Source organism: Cimex lectularius, unplaced genomic scaffold (genome assembly GCF_000648675.2).
Source record: "Cimex lectularius strain Harlan isolate CLEC.00 unplaced genomic scaffold, Clec_2.1 scaffold10, whole genome shotgun sequence".
Taxonomy (NCBI): domain Eukaryota; kingdom Metazoa; phylum Arthropoda; class Insecta; order Hemiptera; family Cimicidae; genus Cimex; species Cimex lectularius.
The window spans coordinates 1000076-1020188 of record NW_019392665.1 but is presented as its reverse complement, the minus strand read 5'-3'; the positions used below and the strand labels follow the sequence as shown (position 1 = coordinate 1020188).

At 36.4% G+C, this 20113-nt stretch overlaps 1 protein-coding gene across 6 annotated transcripts; it reads left to right on the top strand.

Annotated features, from left to right (window-relative positions):
• The first annotated feature begins 1539 nt into the window (after nt 1-1539).
• LOC106667384 (histone-lysine N-methyltransferase 2E) lies at nt 1540-18633 on the top strand. Of its 6 annotated transcripts, XM_014395299.2 has the most exons (24): nt 7664-8206; nt 8318-8421; nt 9706-9825; nt 9898-10006; nt 10066-10285; nt 10339-10573; nt 10644-10691; nt 10754-10917; nt 10981-11153; nt 11212-11463; nt 11545-11799; nt 11857-12011; nt 12076-12610; nt 12718-12911; nt 13170-13485; nt 13551-13682; nt 13753-13894; nt 13961-14085; nt 14159-14227; nt 14355-14531; nt 15423-15633; nt 15713-15844; nt 15909-16152; nt 16666-18633. In XM_014395299.2, exons 1-24 carry the CDS (start codon nt 8180-8182, stop codon nt 16670-16672), a joined length of 4146 nt encoding a protein of 1381 aa, XP_014250785.1. In that variant the 5' UTR covers nt 7664-8179; the 3' UTR covers nt 16673-18633. The 6 variants fall into 6 exon arrangements, with proteins under 6 accessions (XP_014250784.1, XP_014250785.1, XP_014250783.1 ...); XM_014395298.2 differs by lacking the exon at nt 7664-8206 and adding an exon at nt 1540-2004 and having other exon boundaries at nt 13753-14085; XM_014395297.2 differs by having other exon boundaries at nt 12079-12610; nt 13753-14085.
• Nucleotides 18634-20113: the final 1480 nt, after the last annotated feature.

Sequence of the window (20113 nt, the reverse complement as noted above, 5' to 3'; positions counted from 1 at the left end):
TANGAAACGTTGGCACGATAAAGAAAATGTTTTTCTGAAACCTACATCACTCCCGACTGCATCTCACGATATCTGAATAACTATAGATTAACGGTCACTAATCTCTACACATATATATATAATTTTTTTTTTCAAGGAAATTCACTCTGTAGATGTTGCTTCATTGCACTCAGTTTTGTTGCAGGTGAACTGGCATCGGATGGTGATTGAAAAGCCTTCTCCGCATGTGCTCATGGTTTGGAGGAGTGATGACAATAGGGGAAGGGGCAGATTCCCAGGTCTTTTAAACATTGATGCCTCTATGAGGTGCAGCATGGTCATCCAGAAATCGAAAATCCGAGCCAATGAGATTCCTGGTTTGAGGTTTCCTCAATAATTGGATACAACAGACTGAGATGAGGTGGCTGTCAACTATATGGAGTCCAGTGTAAATCCCAGCCCAGATTATTACACTGCCTCCTCCAAACTGCACTGAAGGGTGGACGTTGATTGTGTGCATCCTTGTCCTTGGTAGACTCTTTGGCGCCTGCTAGACTTATCAGAAAACAGAAAACATTTAAATTGGCGTTTTTTTCTAGGCACTTTCTGTGCCGTATTCTCCTGAGTTGCTGGTGGCAGGCTGTTGCTGCAGGTTTTCTCAAAGTCTCAAGCATACACTATGGAAAGGGTTCTTTCTTGCAGCAATGATAATATTTCTGTCCTCCCTTAGCGTTGTAATGAGCTGAGATCTACTACTAGGCCTCCTATCGGCACTCCAGACTCATGGAATCGGGTTAAAGCCCGGAAGACAACACACTGCTATACCCTGATTGCCTCTGTGATATCCGCTGGTGACATTGATGATTCATTCTTATAATTTATGTCATTCTGTGGTTAAAGAGAATGTGACTGGATTAAAATGGAGAAAAGACGATAAAAGGTGTTCATTTACAAAATGGGTAACCATCCTTTTTACTATTCTTAAGCAAATCCGTTATTAAAAATGATGATTAACATTTGTTTTTGGTTTGTATTTTCTATTTTGTTTTATAAAACTAACAAGAATATATCAGTTAATTTAATTAAAATTAATAGAATAAGTATAAATTACAAATTGCCCTATTGATTTTTGTGCATTTAATTGACTAAAAATCGAAACTAGTTATTTTGAAAATTGCTCTTTTGTCGGTATACACTGGTCTAAAGTGTAATTATAAATATTAAAGGTGGTCATTATTTTTTTGTCGAGGTGTAATAAAACGGGTATTTTTTGAAAATTAGCGGGAAATTTTTTTTAACCCTTGGGCAGTGTCGTATTGTATAAGGGATAACCGGCTGTTTTTTTATTTTACGTTTAAAAAAAAAGGTTAATTAATTGTGTTCGGGAAGTTTAATTTGTGTTTTTATTAACTTTTTGTCCGGTTTTAATTGTACGATATTAACAAACTGCTGATAAGGCTGTGGTCTCTTTTAGTTAAGTCGGTATTGCGTTTCTCGTTGGTTTTGTTTTAAAGAATTTTTTTTATTTATTTTTAACAAAGGACATGATAGTTGTTTTTGTGTTTTGTTTTGTTTTGGGGTAGAAAAGCGTTAGGTTTAAAGGGGATCGTGTCCGTTTACCCAAAGAGGAGGCCGTGGTGTGGGACGGAGCTCGGTGCCACCATTTTGTCGTTGGTACGTCTCAGTGACCCTTGTTTTTGTTCGGTTCGGAAGACAACAAGAGCGGCCAACCCACCGTCTCGGACCCTCAGCCGCTTTTGACAAAGACGCCCTGACTCGGGAATACAGATCGGGTACTGGCCGATAACCGGGATCGTCCGGAGGTGCGTTTTCCCCCCGTATCAACAGCGTCGCCCGAAGAGAAGAGAGAGAGACGCGTAGGGCCGCCGGCGTTGAACGGTGTTCCGGGGCGACGACGACGGCGACGGTCTCTTCGGATGAAGTTCTGACGCGACAACGACCGACACGAGTGACTATGACGTTGTCTCCGTTCACCAAATACGCCGATTGCTTTAAAATTAAAAGGTAAGTCTTAACATAAAAAAAATTCCTACTCGAAAAAACAAAACTCAAAAATCTTGAAAGACAAAGATCAACATAAAAGTGTTGACATCCACGCCATTCCTCTATTCTATAACAGAACAATCCCCCATAAAAAATATAAATTTTTTCCTTTTTAAAATGAAGCAAATTAATTTTTTTTCCTTGGCACTTTTTCTTATCTTATTGAAGACAACAAATAACAGAGAATAAAAAAAAGGGAACTTTCGTGCGGGACAAAAAATTAAAACGCAAAACATAAATGTAGCATAACCTTGTCCTTAATTGTTATATTGGCATAAGGAATTGTTTTTTTCGTTTTGTTTTATTGATATATTTTTATTTATTATTCTGTCATTTTTTCCGTTTGTGTCTCATAGTTTGATCTTTTTTTATTGTTTTTTTTTTTTTTTTCTTTAAACCCCCGGTGCGATATAATTATTTTATGATAATAGAAAACCTAAGAAAAAATTGTACATTGTGTTGTAAATATTTGTGGCCTTTTTAATAGTTTCCACTGCGGTTGTCTTGTTCGGTAGTCAATATTTGTGCCACGGCCTTTTGTATAGTTCGATCTTATTCTTCCAGGACACCCAGGGTGGATTCTCCCTAATTTATTTCTTTTTTGTCAAACGAAGAAATATTTCGGGAGAAATAATTTTTTTGAACGTTTTATTCACCCTTTGTATCCGGTGGAATTTTATTATTATTATTATTTTTATTGATATTGGTCGGATCGCTTTCCTCCGTGACCTCGGTTGTTTCCCTTGGTGGGGGGTTCGGCGACGGTCGAAACGCCGTGGGATCGATGCTGTCACCTCCCCTCTTAACAGTATCGTGACGTAACAAGATGGCCGTCTGTTTGGCACGTCGGGTCGCCTTGGAAACAGCTTTCCAATGAAAAATGACACCCCTTCCACCTATTTCTTCTTATTTGGTACTCTTCTTTTTTCCCTTCTTTTTCTTCCTTGTACCACTCCTGTTTACAAACATTAGAAAGCAATACGACTCGCGGAATAATGTAACCTGAGAGAGTAGGCGAAATAAACAAAAAAACACCCAATTCAATCAATAAAAAAAACGCGTTTTGGTCCAATATTAACCAATTTTTGACATTTAGACTTAACAATTTAAACCATAAACAGTATGTAAAATCATCCTTATCACTAACATTCCCACCTTTGTGATCCGACATTTTTCCACCCCCTGGTGGAAAACAGTATATAACCTCTGGACAGAATTTTCTTTTAATTATATTATAATCAATGAAATGTATTTAAAAGATTAAAGATTGAAATCTATAAAAACTATAAATAAATAAAATGTTGAGAATCGTCACGGTTTAACGTTGTTTTGGGAAGGTTTTGAAAATTCTAGAAAATTCCCTTTATTCTGTTCATTATCATGTTGTTTTTTAGTATAACAACTCTTTATCTATTTCTAGCGAGATTCATCGTCCTAGGATCATAGATAAACCCACGACCCATATTGAACCTTTTTTTAAAGTCCAATTTTGGTTTAAATAAATCTCTACACATTTAAATAAAACGTTGTAAATTGGATTTTTTTTCTTGGTCCTTTAAAAAAAATAATGATTGGGGTATGGAAATAATTCCAAGTTGATCTCAATAGGTCGGTTGAGAGTCAACATTGTTTCGTCGGAACCATTTAGAAGATTTATTTTGCTGGAAAAATTGGGTCTAGGGGTACACATCTTGAAAATAAGTTAAATCAAGATTAACCTTCACGTACCGGCAATCAATAAATTTCACCCTATACAATCTTTTAAAAAAATAATTAAAAAACAAAAAATATATTTATGTTATAGTTCAAATAGGTTTGTTTCTGGTTATATGTTCTTATCTCTTATCATTTTTATCAAAGTACCTCGTCAAACATCCATGTTGCTAATAATTGATTTAATTACTAATGTTTTATTACAATCGCATATTGACTTACGTTAAATTGGTTTTTGGTTCTGTTTGTATTTCTTATCTAGTTGTAGATACTTTATCCTGCCAGAACGTTGTAACCTGCTCAGTTGGAGCATTTATTATTTATTTATTAAATTTTACCGCCTTAGATCGATTTAAACACGTATTAATGTTTTAGTATTTTATTACAAGTTCGGTTTTGGCTATTTATTTGGTCGTCAGATTTTTACAAAATTACCTCTGCATCCGTTATAACTTGTATTAAAAAATATACCCAGTATGTTTTCAAGGATTCGCGGTCCGTCCGAGTATAGTTTTTACTCGTTAAACCATCTTATATTTCTTTTTTGTACTTTTTTTTAATGTGTGAAGAGTTATACATATATAGGTTTTGACAGGTTAACAACGATGAAACCTACCCCTCGTTCAAACAACCATATTTTTTTGTTGTTCTATTTTCTAGTTTAATTTTCAGAAAATATTGTTTTTTTAGTTATATGGGTCGTTTGGATTGTTTAATTGTGGAATGTCATCACCGGATTGATAATTGTTTGTTTTTCTTTTTTAATATAATGTCCTGCAAGGGTTCCATGTTTTTTTGTTTATATATTATTCTTTTTCTCCCCTTTACTGTTGGCCGTGGAGAGCCGGGGCAACACAAAAGACAAAAAATACGCGGAAATCGTGTAGGAGGTGGTAAACACAAAATAAAAATAAAAAAGTAATTTAAAAAAATAAAACGGAAGAGAAACGTTTCCGGGAATAAATCAAGGACGTAGGCGCCGTATGGAACGGATTGAATAGCTGGAGAGAGAAAAAAAAAACAAAAACAAAAAAAACCTAGCGACAAATAGTACAAAACCGTCCGTTTAATATTCCTCTTTCTCAGTTTTTGTCACCCATGGTACGTTTTTTGGACTTTTCAGATTTATTCGAAAATTTTTACTTTATTGAAGAAGATAAAAAAAAAAATAAATTGTATCTCGAGGTCGTACTATTTCACGTCGTACTCTTTGAGCTAGGCGTTCCGAATCGTTCGGGCGGCGTTGCCGGACCTCGCCCCTTCCCGTCGTCCATCCCCGCCTCACGATCATTCCCTCTCGGCCCTCCCCCTTGTCGTTTTAATACTACGATTACACCTATACTGACCCCAATTTACAAAAAATAAAAAGAAAAAAAGGGTAAAGGTTGAAAATTAAATCCCTGCTAGTGTGAAGTATTCCTTGATTTATAGAAATTCCCTAAGTTCTTTGTATAATAAAACAATCCGCTAGGCTAAATTATACTATTTTTTTATATTGAAAGGAAAAAGAACATTTCAAACAACAGAAGAAAGGGGAAACCAACCATAGTCTATTGTACGGGCCATACAATATTCTCTAACCCTCACATATATACAACATATATACAACATATATACAACATATATACAAGCTATTTATAGCTTTGATGCGTGTTGTACCCTATATTGCTCAAAGTTCTCGTTAGATTAACAAACAATTTTCTTGGGTCTATTGTTGGATAATCGACCAATATTTCCAGGTTTTGTAGTAGTTGAACAACATTAATACGGACGTTTTGTACAAAAGATAAACAAACCCTAGTATTTTTATGTTTACAAATGTAAACAACCACCAATGATTCAAGAAATTTGATTTGAGTAATAAAACTAATATTTGTAGGTATATAAGTGGTAAATAAGTCCAATATTTCTAGATGTACAAAAGTAAACAACAACAATGTTTCTGGAATTGTTTTATTTGATAAACAAATCTAGTTTTTCTAGGCGTGGATAGCATTGAACAACCCCAAATATTTCTAGCTCTATAAATTTAAACAAATTCAATGTTCCTAGGTTCAATGTTTCATAAATAGTTAGTATTTCTAGTGTGATGGGTGTCGAACTACCCCAAATAATTCTATGTCTAAAAATGTAAACAATCAAATGATTATTCTAGGTTCAATGTTTCTTAAACATCTAGTCTAGTATTTATAGTTGTATAAGTGGTAAACGTGTCTAATATTTCTAGGCATATAAATGTAAACAAACTCAATGATTCTAGTTTCAATGCTTCATAAACAACCTAGTATTTCTTGGTCTGATGGGTGTCGAACAACCCCAAATATTTCTAGGTGTGTAAATGTATTAAAACTGAATGACTAGGTTCAATGTTTCATAAACAGCCTAATATTTCTTGGTCTGATGCGTGTTCAAAAACCAAAAATATATCTTGCTCTATAAAAGTAAACAAATACAATGTTTCATGGTATGTTGTTTTGATAAGACCGCTGTTTCTAGGTTTGGAAATGTACATAAACTCAATGTTCCTAGGTTTATTATTTGATAAATAAATCAAAGTATTTCTTGGCCTAATATGTGTCGAACAATCCCTAATATTACTAGATCTATAAATGTAATCTAACTCAATACTCTAGATTCAATTTCATAAACAGAGGGTGTTGAACAACCCAAAATATTTCTTGTACTATGAATTAACAAGTCCAATGATTCTAGGTTCAATGTTGCATAAACAGCATAGTATACACCAGTATGATAGGTGTCGAACAATCCCAAATATTTCTAGGTTCATAAAAGTAAACAAGCCCAATGTTTTGTGGTCTGTTGGTTTAATAACAAGATTATATTTCTAGGTATAGAAATGTAAACAACAACCAGTATTTCTAGGCTTTTATTTGATAAACAAACTAGTATTCCTAGGCTTGAAGGGTGTTGTACAACCTCAAATATTTCTGTCTAAAAATGTAAACAAACCCAATGATTCTAGGTCTGTTGTTCAATAAACAAATCTAGTATTTCTCGGTGCATACGTGGTAAACAGACAAATATTTCTAGATCTATAAAAATAAGCAATCCCTATATTTCTAGGTTTCTTTTCGGATGATTTTTTAATCAAAAAACCAACCTATTGTTTATGGGAAAAAAACAAACTATTTCTAGGTCTGAAGAGTGTTGAACAACCCAAAATATTTCAAGGACCATAGATTAAACCAAATGTATCAAGGTATATTGCATGACAAACAGCTTAGTATTTCCAGGTCTATAAATGTAAACAAACCCATTGCTTATTGATTTATTGTTTTAGTTTTAGCGTTCAGTAGTTTTGCATTTCTAAATTTGTAAATCACAGAGATGTGTTTCATGTATGTTCATTGATATGGAGCCATATCATTTAATGGATGGGGTATTGATGTGGGCCAATATTCAAAGGACTATTTCTATGCCTATTGTTGGATAAACAACCCAATATCTCCTAGGTTTAATCGGTTAAAAATGAACCCAGTATTTTATAGACCAATTGTTCGATTTTCAACCAGGTTGTTTCCAGTATTTTTTAATTTTATTTTTTTAATAGATTCGTGTCCAATTTATTCTAGGTGTGATTGAAGGATTTAAGAATTGAGTACGAAAGTAAATTAGCGTACAAAAAATACAGAAAATATAATACTGCCCTGTATGCTGATAGAATGGCTTCGTGCATTTTTCTTTCCGGTTCCTTGGTACTTTTTTCCTTTTAGAAACAGATTGTTTTGTTTTGTTAAACAAATGACAGGGGACTTACAAATCTCATGCAAACCGGGAGGGGGCGCGATTCAATTTCAATTTTTTGGATAGTTTTGTATGTATGGTTTTTTAGTAAATTTTATTTTTTGATTAATTTTTTTGTCCATGTGTTTTTTTAGTTTTTAATTATTTTGGCAATGTTTTTCAAATAGACGTTTAGAGGTTCTTTCGTGTTTTCCCCCTTCGAAGCAAGTTGCAGTGGATAGTCAATTCGGACCGTACAAACGCGTCTTTTTAGTATTCTTTTTGTTTAGTTCTGTTTGTTTTTGTTTTTTTAAATTAATCCGATTTTGTTTTGGTTCTGTTTTTAATTTTTTTTGCGCAATGTTCTTTTTAACGGATCTCCGTTTTGTTTTCCGTCGTTAATTTTTTCCTGGTGTGCCGTTGGCCGACCTGTCTAATAACAGTCGGGTAACCTTGTCGTCAATTTCAAATGTTTGACAAAAGCGTCGAAGAGAACACCTCCGAGTCTGAGTCGTTCAACCGGTATTTCCACACGTCCAAAACGCCCTAAAGCCTCATCCGGGAGTCCCTTTACGAAGTAAAAGAAGAATAAATGCCCTGAAATATTTTCAAAAAAATAATTTGACGAATATAAATTTTAAAAAAAGTTATATAAAAAATCCATTTCCCTCTGTCCCAAATGGGCTGGATCATTCATCACAAGCAAGTAAGGTTTTCATCTTTTTCCTCCCCCTTTTGCCGTTTTCAACCCTCTTGGAAAGCCCTCCCCTCCAAAAAAACCACGATTTAAATTCATCGTCATCTTTTTCTTTTCCAGAGTTCAAAGTTTAAGATGAAGCCGGGAGGTGCTTCTCCAGAACAGGCGAGTCTAGTTGTTCAGGTCAACAATGCTGCTGCGTCTGCCCATCACAGCTATCATGCGTAAGTACCTAAAAAAAATTCGTATTTATCCAAACACAAAAAAGTTTTTATTAAGTTCAATTTCGAAATTAGAAAAAAAAAGGAAAAAATTGACGCTGGTTAAAAACCTTCCCTTTGGGGGAGTTAACGACATTGTTATAAACATTGTATATGCCCTGATAGAAAGTTTGTTTTCGTTTTTCTCCCCCCCCCTCTGTTTTATTTTAAAGTCCTAATTCATAGAAAACTGCTATGCTCGTCAGTGTGATCATTGATGATATGAATTATGATATTGTTCACCTGTAGAGGCTTTGCAACATGTTTAATTCAATGTAAACAGAGCGACATTCCTTATCCGGGGTACTCTGTCAATCTGCTTGATCAATGCTGATAAATGTTCATTTTTTTGTTTTAATCAAGTGTTTTATTGCAATATTGTCATTATAATCATTGCCGATTAATCTGTCGGATGATCCCTCTGCGGGCCCAACAAAACCTAGTTATTATGACATTACAGTAGACTCCTGTACGACACATAAGAGAAAATCAAGTTGCATGAGAAACATTTTCAGTCCAATTTATGCAAGTTCAGGCATGTCTCTAAATTGTAATGGTTATTGAGATGTGATGAATTTTGAAATATTTTGTTACATGGGGTCGACTGTACTGTATGGTGACAATTCTTTCTTCAGGTCCTGGGATCTGTCAAGAGATAGCAGTTTAATAAGAGGAAAAAATGCTTATTTAAGCATCTGGCAGTCAGTTTTATTGTTCAGCGTACAGTGTTCATGAGGAGGCTTTGGTAGAATGGATCTTAGATCTCAAAGTGGATTGCTGAGGCCCTTTTTTGATGATGAACTCTGGTAGACTTAACCACCAGACTAAGATGACGATGTCTCACTGTTTCTTTATAATCTCAACTGACAGTCTCACGTTCTTGGATTACCAACCCTGGAATGAACCTCACCTTTGCTGAAAGTGCATTAAAACATTTTTAATTTGATCACTTTTGGTCATCTTCGTTTGCCTATCCTCCTTGCCAGGTTGATCTGTCATCATTTCACCATCTTCAGTGTGTCTATGTGATTCTATTAAGTCAAGTCTGTTTGGGTTGCATATATCGGCGTTTTCTTTATTTGTTAGGATTAAGTCAAAGATTTTTATCGTCCCAGCCTACAGAGAAGGTAAATACGTTTATCTAAAAGTCCGATCAATATCTTTGCTTAACTTGACCTAGTTTGTATAAATTGTACCACACTACACTGTATTAATTTTTTTTAAAACAATAAATAATTATTTTATTAGAACTGGGCGTGGTGGGGGAAGGAATCAGGCTCGCCACAAACTGCCCATGTCACCGACTGGGCCAAGGTTCCTCCCAGCGAGGAACATATCCGCTGTGGCTCGGCCATTACCAAAAACGATGTAAGTTATATTTTATTTTACAGAAACGGCAGGTTACTTGGGTGTGCAATAATATAATTTTTGTGTCATTAGGATGAGCCCGAAGAAGGTTAGCGATGACCATCATACTCAAGAGGACTATCTTGACGGTGTTGTAGAGAAGAGGCCTAAATTTTACAAACACTTGCCGCTCAGCTATCAGGTCGGTTTTTAAAAAGTTTTTTTGCCTTCTTTATTGTAAAGTTTTTTGTTTTGTTTTAGTATGTACTGCAAGACCATAATTATTGTGCTCCTTTGCCTTCACCGAGCCAGCTGCTGTCACCGCAGCTGGCTACACCGAAAGTTCAGCTGAACAATGGCATCGGGGCTACCCACAATGGAGTGGCGAGGGCACCATCACATGCCCTCCAGGTCTCCCCGCAGGCCCAGCCAGCAGCTCAGCCGCAACAGCTTCTCCAGCAGTCTCAACAGCTCCACAGAGGTAATTATAAAATTAATTAGAGGAAAATTGAAATTAATGTATTTCTCTATCAGGTTATTCGCGGAGTAATTCAACGCCTCAGATACAATCTGTTCCTACATTACCGTATCCTCGGCATCCTCAGCCTCCTCCCACTGCGGGCGATGACTCGGACATCAGTTCTGATGGTGAGAGCCATGACAGGAACAACACGCCGTCTGTACCACCAGTTGGCCAACCTGTTCAAGACGATGGCGAAGAGACCGAAACTGCACCAGAGGATGAGGACAGCGTCACACGTTGTATATGGTAATTACTTTGAATAATTGCTAGTGTGTTAATTATTATTATATATATATTTTTTTAAAAATAAATATAGCGAGTTCCAACATGATGACGGTTATATGATATGCTGTGATAAGTGTTTGTAAGTAAAGATTGATTTATTAATTTATGTTGAGATGTTATTCAAGACATGATTTTCTTCAGGGTTTGGCAACATGTCGACTGCATGGGTATCGAGAGGGGCAATATACCTGAAGAGTACAGGTGCGAGGAATGCGAACCACGTAGGGTCGACAAGGCGCGAGCGATAAGGATACAAGTGTCTAAAAGGAGTCAGTTCAATGACAGTTCCGACTCGCCAGATTCAAGTAAGTAAATCGTTGAAAAAGTGTTTAATTTTGACTGTAAACTTTTATGAATTCCTTTTTTAGCTGCTAAAAATCAAAAGCAGAAACAGTCGAGAGTGATTCCCAGAGGAGGAGGTGGGAAGAAGAATGAAAAAGGGGCCAAAGGTGGGCGGGGATGGAAGGCGATCTCGGATCAGAACAAAAAATCAAAGTACAAAGCGAAGCAGAAACAAAGGCGCAGTACAACGGCCAAAAAGGTAAATTTGTCTGGTAATAATTTAAAAACAATTGCGAATTTATAAAATAAAATTCTAGGAGAAGAAAGATTCTCTGTCGTCTTTGGATCGTTCGCCCTCACCGCCGTTTGGCCCTCCTCCGGCAGCATTACAACAGCTGAGGCAGTGGATCGACTCGTACGAAGAGGCGGTGACGAACCACTACTCGCAGGAGCTGCGTGCTAGGATTGCTGCAATCAAAGTCAATGGCGTTCATTCAGAGCTCAGACTACCTGCGAATCTCAATGCAACTCCTAAGTGTAGAGTGGCCATGCTCCCTTCAGGAATTAAGGTTATTATATTTTTTAAATTGTATTTGTATTTTTAATTTTTTTTAAATTATTATTTATATATGCATATTTTTAATTTGTAGACGTTAAATGCGACAGCGAATATTTCGGCTAACCAGGCGATAATTGAAGTGAGAGGTAAATATATGCTGTCAAAGGGTGGTGGCCTGACGCCTACAGGACAAGGAGGGAGCAACAACACGCCACGATGGAGCCCGTACCTGTTCTACCACAAACTTGGACCTTTCGGTTCAGACCAGACGGAAGTATGTGTTGACACGACGACGTATGGCAATGATGCCAGGTTCGTGCGGCGGTCTTGTCATCCCAACGCTGAGGTAAATTAATTTACAACACTTCCAACTTGCTGTTGTTAACTTGTAATATATTTGTAGATAAGGCATTGTATTGAGAAGGGGGCTCTTCATCTGTACATAGTCACGACGGTGCCAATCGAGGCGAAAGCAGAGATAATGCTGCCGGTGAAACCTGGACAGTTTTGTTCGTGTGGGAGTGACAAGTGTACAGCCGGGACATCCCAACAACTCAAGTATGTTATAAAGTACAAATTCATTGTTTATTTTTGTATAACGATTTTTTTTTTTCATTGTTAGCAGTGCTGGTTTGCATGATAAGAGGAGGCGAGGAAGGAGACGGACGCTGTCTGAGAGTAGTACGGGAGCGAAGGCGAATGCTCTTCCTCCTCCATCACCATTCCCAGTTGCAGCTCCTGAGACGCCAACGGGTCCTGTACCAAATCAAAACCCAGTGAGTTTACCACCAACACCGCCTCCGCCACCGCCACTGCCACCGCAAACCAACAACACGACAAGTGGAAGTAGCAACCACAACAACAACATCATCAGTAACAACAACAATAACATTGTACCTATGGAGAAAGAGGCACCGGTGAAGAGGCCGTTGCCTTGTTCACCCACCGACTCCGACCTAAGCCCTCCACCGGCCAAGCTTGTTAAAGCGAGTAGCGAGACGCTTGTGACGTCGCCGCTCAAAGATTCGTCGAACAAAGTCAGGGGGCAGGTCGTCGTGAGTAGGCGTGCAACAACGCCGGCGACAAGGCAAGAGGAGAAAAAACGTACCCCAGTTAACCAAGTGACGCCAAAGAAAAATGAAACATCAGGAAAAATGGTAAATAATTAGTTAATAATTACAAAAGTTAATTTCTACATTATATGTTAAAAAATGAGAATAAGTGTGGTTAGATTCTTACCTAATTTGTTGTTGTTTTGTAAAAGACACGGGAGGAAAGGAAGATGGAGGCGATTATGAAAGCTTTTGAAAGGCTCGAGAAGGATGAGGCAAGAAAACAGGGCGCGGTAATCGGGACGTCCGGTTCAGGCCCAGTGTTCACCTCAAGCCGGACGAGGAAGCCTTCTGTTTCCGTATCGCCGGTCAGGGAACGCCATGAACGACCAGCCACAAAAAAGAAGTAAGTGTAAATTTTCTGATTTCACTGTATGTTAGAATTTTGACATTCGTTCCTCACGGTGAAAAAATGATTTTCATCCTTGTGATTTTGGAATGTCGTATATCAATGTTACGAACATATGAAGTTGATCTTGATTTAAGTTTTAATCAATTTTGGCGAGTGTAGTAATGACATATTAATGCAACTTAAGAAAATAAATAAAATAAAAATAAATACATAAATAAATAAATATTATTTATTAATTATTTGGGTTATTAGGAATTCAAGATCCGTTCGTGAGACAAGGGCATCGAAAGGGGCCTCTCTCCGTTCGAGGAAAGTTGCCTCATCCACAGGCCGCAACCAGGTCAGGAAGAACGCCAAGGCGAGATCGGCAAATGTCAACAGCAAGTTATGGAGGGCGTCGTCCGAAGAGGAAGCATCAGGTGGAGACAGCCCGAAAAAGAGAGATAAAAAGGAAAGGTTTATCAAAGAGGAGGAAGGTGATGCTGACACTGAAGGCGAGGAGCCATCGTTCAGCCCAGAGGAACACCCCATAGACATAAAATACGAGCCGTCCGCAACTCCTCCAAAGGTAAAATGATAATAATAATATAAAATTCAATTCCTTCATTATAATAATTATTATTTTAATTAAAGTTAGAGACTTTGATTTCATCTGGGTCTGAGTCTACTCCGCCAGCTGTTTCAAACACTTGTTTACTTGTGGCTGCTGCCGTTGGTCCTTTGGCACCTGGATTTAAATTTCCCAAATCTAAGGATCCTAAAAAAGTAATTAACCATAAATATATTATTAATTTTATAAGTAATATTTTTATTTATTTATATGTGTATTTTTAAGAACCTGCTGAATAGTTGGTTTGGAGGGAATGAGCCTAACGGTCCCCAGTCGCCACCAAGGGTCGTAGGCCTCATGCCCGACTGCGCGAAAAAGCGTTGGCTCAGGCAAGCTATATCCGAAGACTCCGATTCGCCCAAGCTGGGTGAGTCGACGTCGCTGCCGACGGTCGACCAATATCCGACGGTAACTCACCAGTGTGGTATTACAGAGGCGGTGTCCCCAACCGAAATGGCCGCCCCTTTGAAAAAGAGGCGTTTTGCTAGGGAGAGTGTATCGTCGGAGTTAAGTTTCACTCCGCCCGCAACACCACAGGCTGGCGATACAACCAACCAGGTAATTCGCCTTTGACCCCCGACTACTATTTGACGAAACCGTCATCGAGAAAAAACTGATAGCCTTCTTCCAGATGTTCGAGGATGAGGAGGGTTCTGTTCTTTCGCCGACGGAGTTCCAAGAAGTCAAGAGCGAAATGCAGGTGAGCCGTTTGCATTTATTTGAAACTCGCTAATACGCCCAAAAAAAAAAAAATAAATAAAAATAAAAAATAAATAAATAAAAGTAAAACACAAAAGAACAAACCGTCTTAAGGGAAATTTCCTCAGGTTTTAACGAACGGTCCCAAGACCCCGCCAGTGCCGTCGCACGGGGACGAAGATTTCCGCGATTCGTCTAAAGAAGAGACCTTGGATATTAATTTTCATGTAAAAGAGGAGAAAGAGAAGGCTTACGACGACGAGGACCGGGCAAGGGTCAAAGAAGAGGCGCGGGTGAAAAGAAAGGTAAATTTTCAAGAGAATTTACTCACCTCTACCAAATAATAATTTATTCAAACTTAAATCGAAAATTAGAAGAAAAAGAAAAAATATTAAGCTCAAATTCGTTTTGCCATTTTTGAAAAGCGCGTCCAAGATTTTTCCCTCCACCAATCCCCCACTCTTAAGCCGAACTTTACCTCTTTCTACGTTACATATTTATTTGAGATGATAGGGAAAATCTTTGATTAATAGGCTGCGGTGATCATAGCACATTTTTGAATTCCTAGAATGATGACGAATGTGACGAAAAGTCTCAGGCAGAACAATAAATCACTATTAGTAAATTGATTCTAATGAGATTGAATGAGTTAAATAGACCTGACTCGATTCAACTAGGACACCTTCAACATCTCTATCTCATCCGGTTATACCATAGAAAATCTCGCCGACTTTTCATCTTGTGCAGGTTGGAGAACTCATCGCTTCATTTGGAAAACTTGTTTTTGGTGGGGGTGGTGGTGGAGGGTTAAACGAACAGCCAAAAAGTTTCAACTACGTAGGTTAGGTTGTGAAAAATGCTACAAAACCGTTCCAAACGGATAACAAAAATTGACGTTGACTGTGAAATCCGTTTGAGATCCCAAAAACAACACCTTGATCTCAGTGGACTTTACCTGATTGTGACGTGGTTTTGTGGGTCGGTGAGATTTGGAAAGTACCAAGTAACACTATCAATTATGAAAGGTACAACAGACCGACCACTTTATTATTGATCATGCACTAGTTAGATAAGCAAGTCTCAGATATAGATCATCACTTTTTCTGCTTGTTGAATAATTGATTAGCCTTTATTTCCTCCTGTTAAGTTAGGATTAATACATTTTTGTATTTATTATTATATTTTTGTCCAACTAGCTGTCTATATCCGAGTATAGGGAGCGAGTGAAGTCTGGGAGCAACCCAAACGGCCGTTCAGGTGACTCGGGCGGTAAGAGGCCGACGACTCCAGTCAGAAACGGCCCATCAAACTATGACAGCCAAGAGGAAGATGGCGGGAGCGGCGAAGACAAGACGTCCCTCGGCCTATTCCCTTCGCCACCTTCGGTCGACGGTATTTTTAAAAAAGGTTCGTTGTCGCCGCCACCACCAAATTGGTCAATGCCCGTGACAAAAATGATTGTGATTTGCGACCTTTCTGCCAACAGGGAGTATAAGTGGTTTCAGCGCAGCTCCAACGCTCGTCGAACAGCAGAGGGAAGCACTCACCGATCGCCTTAGAAGGGAATTCGGCCTCTTCTTGAGTGACGACGAAGAAGAAAAGAACAAAAGGAATTCAAGTAATTTTTTGTCTCAAATAAAATATGAATGTAAGTAGTGCGATTTATTAAGAAATTTTGGTAGCAGATCTGGCACAGCCGCATCTCCCGCCACCGAATCAGTTGACGACGAGGGCGACAACGAGGAGTAGGAAAGGCCCACCTCCACCACCACCGCCATTGCCTTCAGGAGTGCCTCCGCCGCTCCAGGTCCCGGTGACGCACTTGGGCCAGCCGTGGCTGTACTACCCTCCACCTCCACCACCACCTCCACCGCCTCCTCCACCTCCTCCATCAGCTATCATAGCCCACCACTACCATCACAGCAAGTAAGTTTATTTAGAAGACAAACAATTTTGTTAATTAAGTCTCTCAACTGTACATCAACAAGGAATCTCTCATCTGCACTCCAGGCAGATATTTAAGACTATACGAAGGACAGCCGACTGACTTGCCCTCTCAATATGTAAGAGACTTCGTAGGACTCACTGTTTTTACTGTTGAAACTCGACTGACTCTAAACGTACTGTGACCACTCTCGACATACGAAATGGAATTGTGCTATTACGCCAAGCCATCATATCCATCAACAGAAATCTTCATAGAAATTGTGAAATTTTTATTACATCACTAACTGTACTAACCGTACTTGCCCGAGCCCTATCTACTCTTTCCCATCTTGGAACTTTAAATGAACCTTAATCCTTCATTTTGAGGTTTAACCTAGGTAGTACACTCCTGGTGGAATGCTTGCCGTAGTCTCAGTATTGTGCCTGGAGAAAAATATATAAATAAAAAACATAAAACATTCGTAAACATAATTTTAATATGTATTTTTACAGTGCTTAACTTCAAGACGTCCAGGAGGAAAAAGCCCAGTTCGTAATGGCAAATCATAGCATAACAACAGATTGCAGGAGAAGCCTCGACACAGCCAACGAGGAAGCGTGACGAACATTCACGCACCTACGTCCACCAGTAGGCATCCGTGTGTCTGGTAAATGAGGACGACAAGACAACGACCCGTACCCTGCTCCGACCCGCGTCTTTCTTATATTATTTTCTCACTTATTATTTTCCGCGTGTGCGTACTTCTTTTTTTAATGATATTTATTAAGAGGGGGGAGAAGAACCGATTTTTTTTTCTCGTGTGTATGGCGTGTGCAACATGATGAAGAAGAAGAAGTAATTAACAATTCAAGGTCCTCCTCTTTTTTCTCTCTTTTTTCTTTTTTTTTTTTCCTTTTAAATTTTATCCTTATGAATAAACAAAAAAAATCATACGAACGAATATATATTAGAAAGCCGCCGCCGGAGAGTAAAAAAATTATAAATATTGTGTAAATAATGTAAAACACCCTCACCGACGATGATGTGTACAAATTAAACAAATCTTTACAGTTTTTCAATTATTATTATTTTTATTATTATTATTTATTATTACATGTTATTGTTGTCCCCCACTCCTGTTTGGAAATAAGTTTACCGCCTCCAACTTCTTTTGTCCAGTCAGTTACTATTATTATTATTATTTTATTTTATTTATTTTTTATTTCTAATAGAAATAAGAATTATTTTAATTTTTAGATGTTTTCGTCTTTTTTTAATTTGCTGAGTAATGAGTGAGATGTTTGTTAGTAACGAATAATAATAATAATAATAATAATAATAAAACTGAAAAACGCATAATTGTTATCGGTGCAAATGTGAAGAAAATGAAAGATAAATTCAATTTAAATAACAAAAATTTAATTTAAAAAAAAGTAAAAAAAATACTTGTACAGTTTTAATATAATGATTATATTTTATAAAAAGATTTTATATATTATTGTATATTTAAACGGTTTATATATTTAATAAGAAGAGGAGATAAGCAAGATAAAGCAAGTGAAAGAAAGTGGGGGGGACAGCGTGTAAATAGATACGAAGACGATGCAAGATGACTCGTGAATCGTGAAGGATGAGTGTTCGCAATAAGGAAAATCGAGTGAGTTTGAAAAAAAAAATTATGCAAAACCATTTTTTTTCACTTGTACATATTAGTATATATTTTGTGTTCTGGCCATATTCGTGTCTGCAGTGAAAAAAGAAATAACTTTTGTTCATTATTATAATTTTTTTTTAAACTAATTTTATTTTTTAATGTTGATATTTTATGTACAAAGGAGGTAAAGTTTGTTAATTAATAATTAAAAGATTAAAAAAACAAAAAATGGAATGTGGTGATGACGGAATTAAAGTACAAATGAAACCCGGACTCGTTCTGATACGTTAGAAGAGAAAGAGAGAGAGACAACGAGCAAATAAAAATTCATGTAAGCTGCATCGTTATAATGGTTTTATGTATTTAATTTAATTTTTTTTTTAAACTATCTTATTGACTACTTAACCAATTAATAGTTTAGTGATACCCATGTGTTTTTCTACTGTCTCGGTGATTATTAACCCTCAAAATTCGGCGACAGGACAAATTTTTCCTTTATTTACCTGACCCCTGTGACTTCTCGTCTGTCGCCATCCCCTCCCATGTAATTATTAAAAAAATGTAAATAAAACAAAAAGTTATATATATAAATAAATAATTATATAAACAATGTTGATTAGTGATAATGTTTTCTCCCAAGAATTGTACTTTTGTTGTTAATATATGGATAATTATTAAAAAATATTTTTCTTTTTTTGTAATAAAATATAATTGTTTATTTTATTTTTATTTTTTATTTTTTTCATAATCGTGTCGTTTGATTAATGTTCACCTGGCCACTGGCCAGTGGTATAGAGCAAGTGTTTTAGGACGAGTAAGTAGATGATCAATTAAATTTAAACAATTACTAATAATGTATGTGAATTTTTTTTTTGTCGGGGGAGCAAGCCGGTGAATAGAATATAGAAAAAGAATGTCCTGACATGATTTCGCCTTCTTACCTCGCCTGGCCTGATTGTTTCTTCTTATCCATTTTGATTTAATTTTAGACTTAATTTTCATTTACTACTTTTAACAAATTATCACCTTTTAATTGGTTAGTGATAGTTACTTGAACAGTTTTTTGATAGTTTTTCACGCGCTGTCTGTTGTCTGTACGCTGTTTAATTAATTATCAAGTATACATATTAAATTGACATTCAATTCAACAAAGAACACTTCTTTATTCTATAAACTACTAATAATGTTCAAGATTTTTTAATATTTTTATTTTGTGTGTTTGTTTTGACAGAGTTATTATACAATTTTGGCAAAAACTTTTCTTCCTACACTCCCACTCAATAGATTAAAAAAAGTTTCAAATAATCTAAATCCTTAATTTTATCATATATAATTTAATTACTATTTGTTTAAATAAAACTATATTAATTATAATATTCAATTTTATAAGTGACACTTGGGTTTTTTCTTTTTCTCTTGGCTTGGTTCATTTCATCAAATTTTTGACTTAACACCCGACCTCCACTCAGTTCTATCACTATCTTTTTTTATTATTTTATAATTAATATATTTGCTCTTAAACATTTTCTCTGTCATTCAACAAATATTTAACTTCACTTAAAATAAAAAANAAAAAAAAAAAAAAAAATTAAACGATAAAAGTAGAGCGAAAAAGAACAAAATGTTTTTCTTTTTCAAGTTTCTCTTTATACTATAAATATATATATAAATTGATATTAAATAAGTAAAATTGTAAATATAATATATATTACAAAAAAAATTGGAATTTTTAAGTTATTGTACCCATGTTTTCCTCATAGGACAAACTTTTCCTTATAGGACATAAAGATGCCTCATACAGGAGCAATGCTGGGGTCCATGTCTGATCGAACTGAAACAGTCACTATCGGCAAGACTGGATTCCTGACCAATTGTATTTTTTTTTTTTTTTTTTTTTTCAATTTGAATGCAATTGGGCCAAGACAGAAATACGAATTGAAAGGATTTTTTTTTCATGGACATTTTAAAATAACGGTTTTCGACTCCAGTCCACCATCTAACTGGAACTGAAGACCGATGGTGTAATTGTTTATTGCATTGCATGCTGTAAAAATTTTTAAAATGTGTGTTTTAACAAGTGTTGTATCCCAGCACAACCAATGGGTTTTTGACAAAAACATGAAAAAAGTCAAAGTAAAGTGGTTTGACACCCAAATGTGTAGTTGCACAACAGGAATGACAAGTGTATATGTTGAGCCTTTTCCTGTTTGAGGGGTAGTAATATGTAAAAAATGTTGTGGTGAACCACAATGAAAATTGATCATTTTAAGTTTTATTTTAACGCGTTTCTTATTTTATACATAATT

What these genes read in the sequence shown, in the direction of transcription:
- LOC106667384 (XM_014395295.2), top strand. Translation starts at nt 8,180, where the DNA reads ATGGGCTGGATCATTCATCACAAGCAA. An exon ending in TTCCGACTCGCCAGATTCAA is followed by an intron (nt 10,918 to 10,980) that starts GTAAGTAAATCG and finishes TTCCTTTTTTAG; the next exon opens with CTGCTAAAAATCAAAAGCAG. An exon ending in GGGACATCCCAACAACTCAA is followed by an intron (nt 12,012 to 12,075) that starts GTATGTTATAAA and finishes TTTCATTGTTAG; the next exon opens with CAGTGCTGGTTTGCATGATA.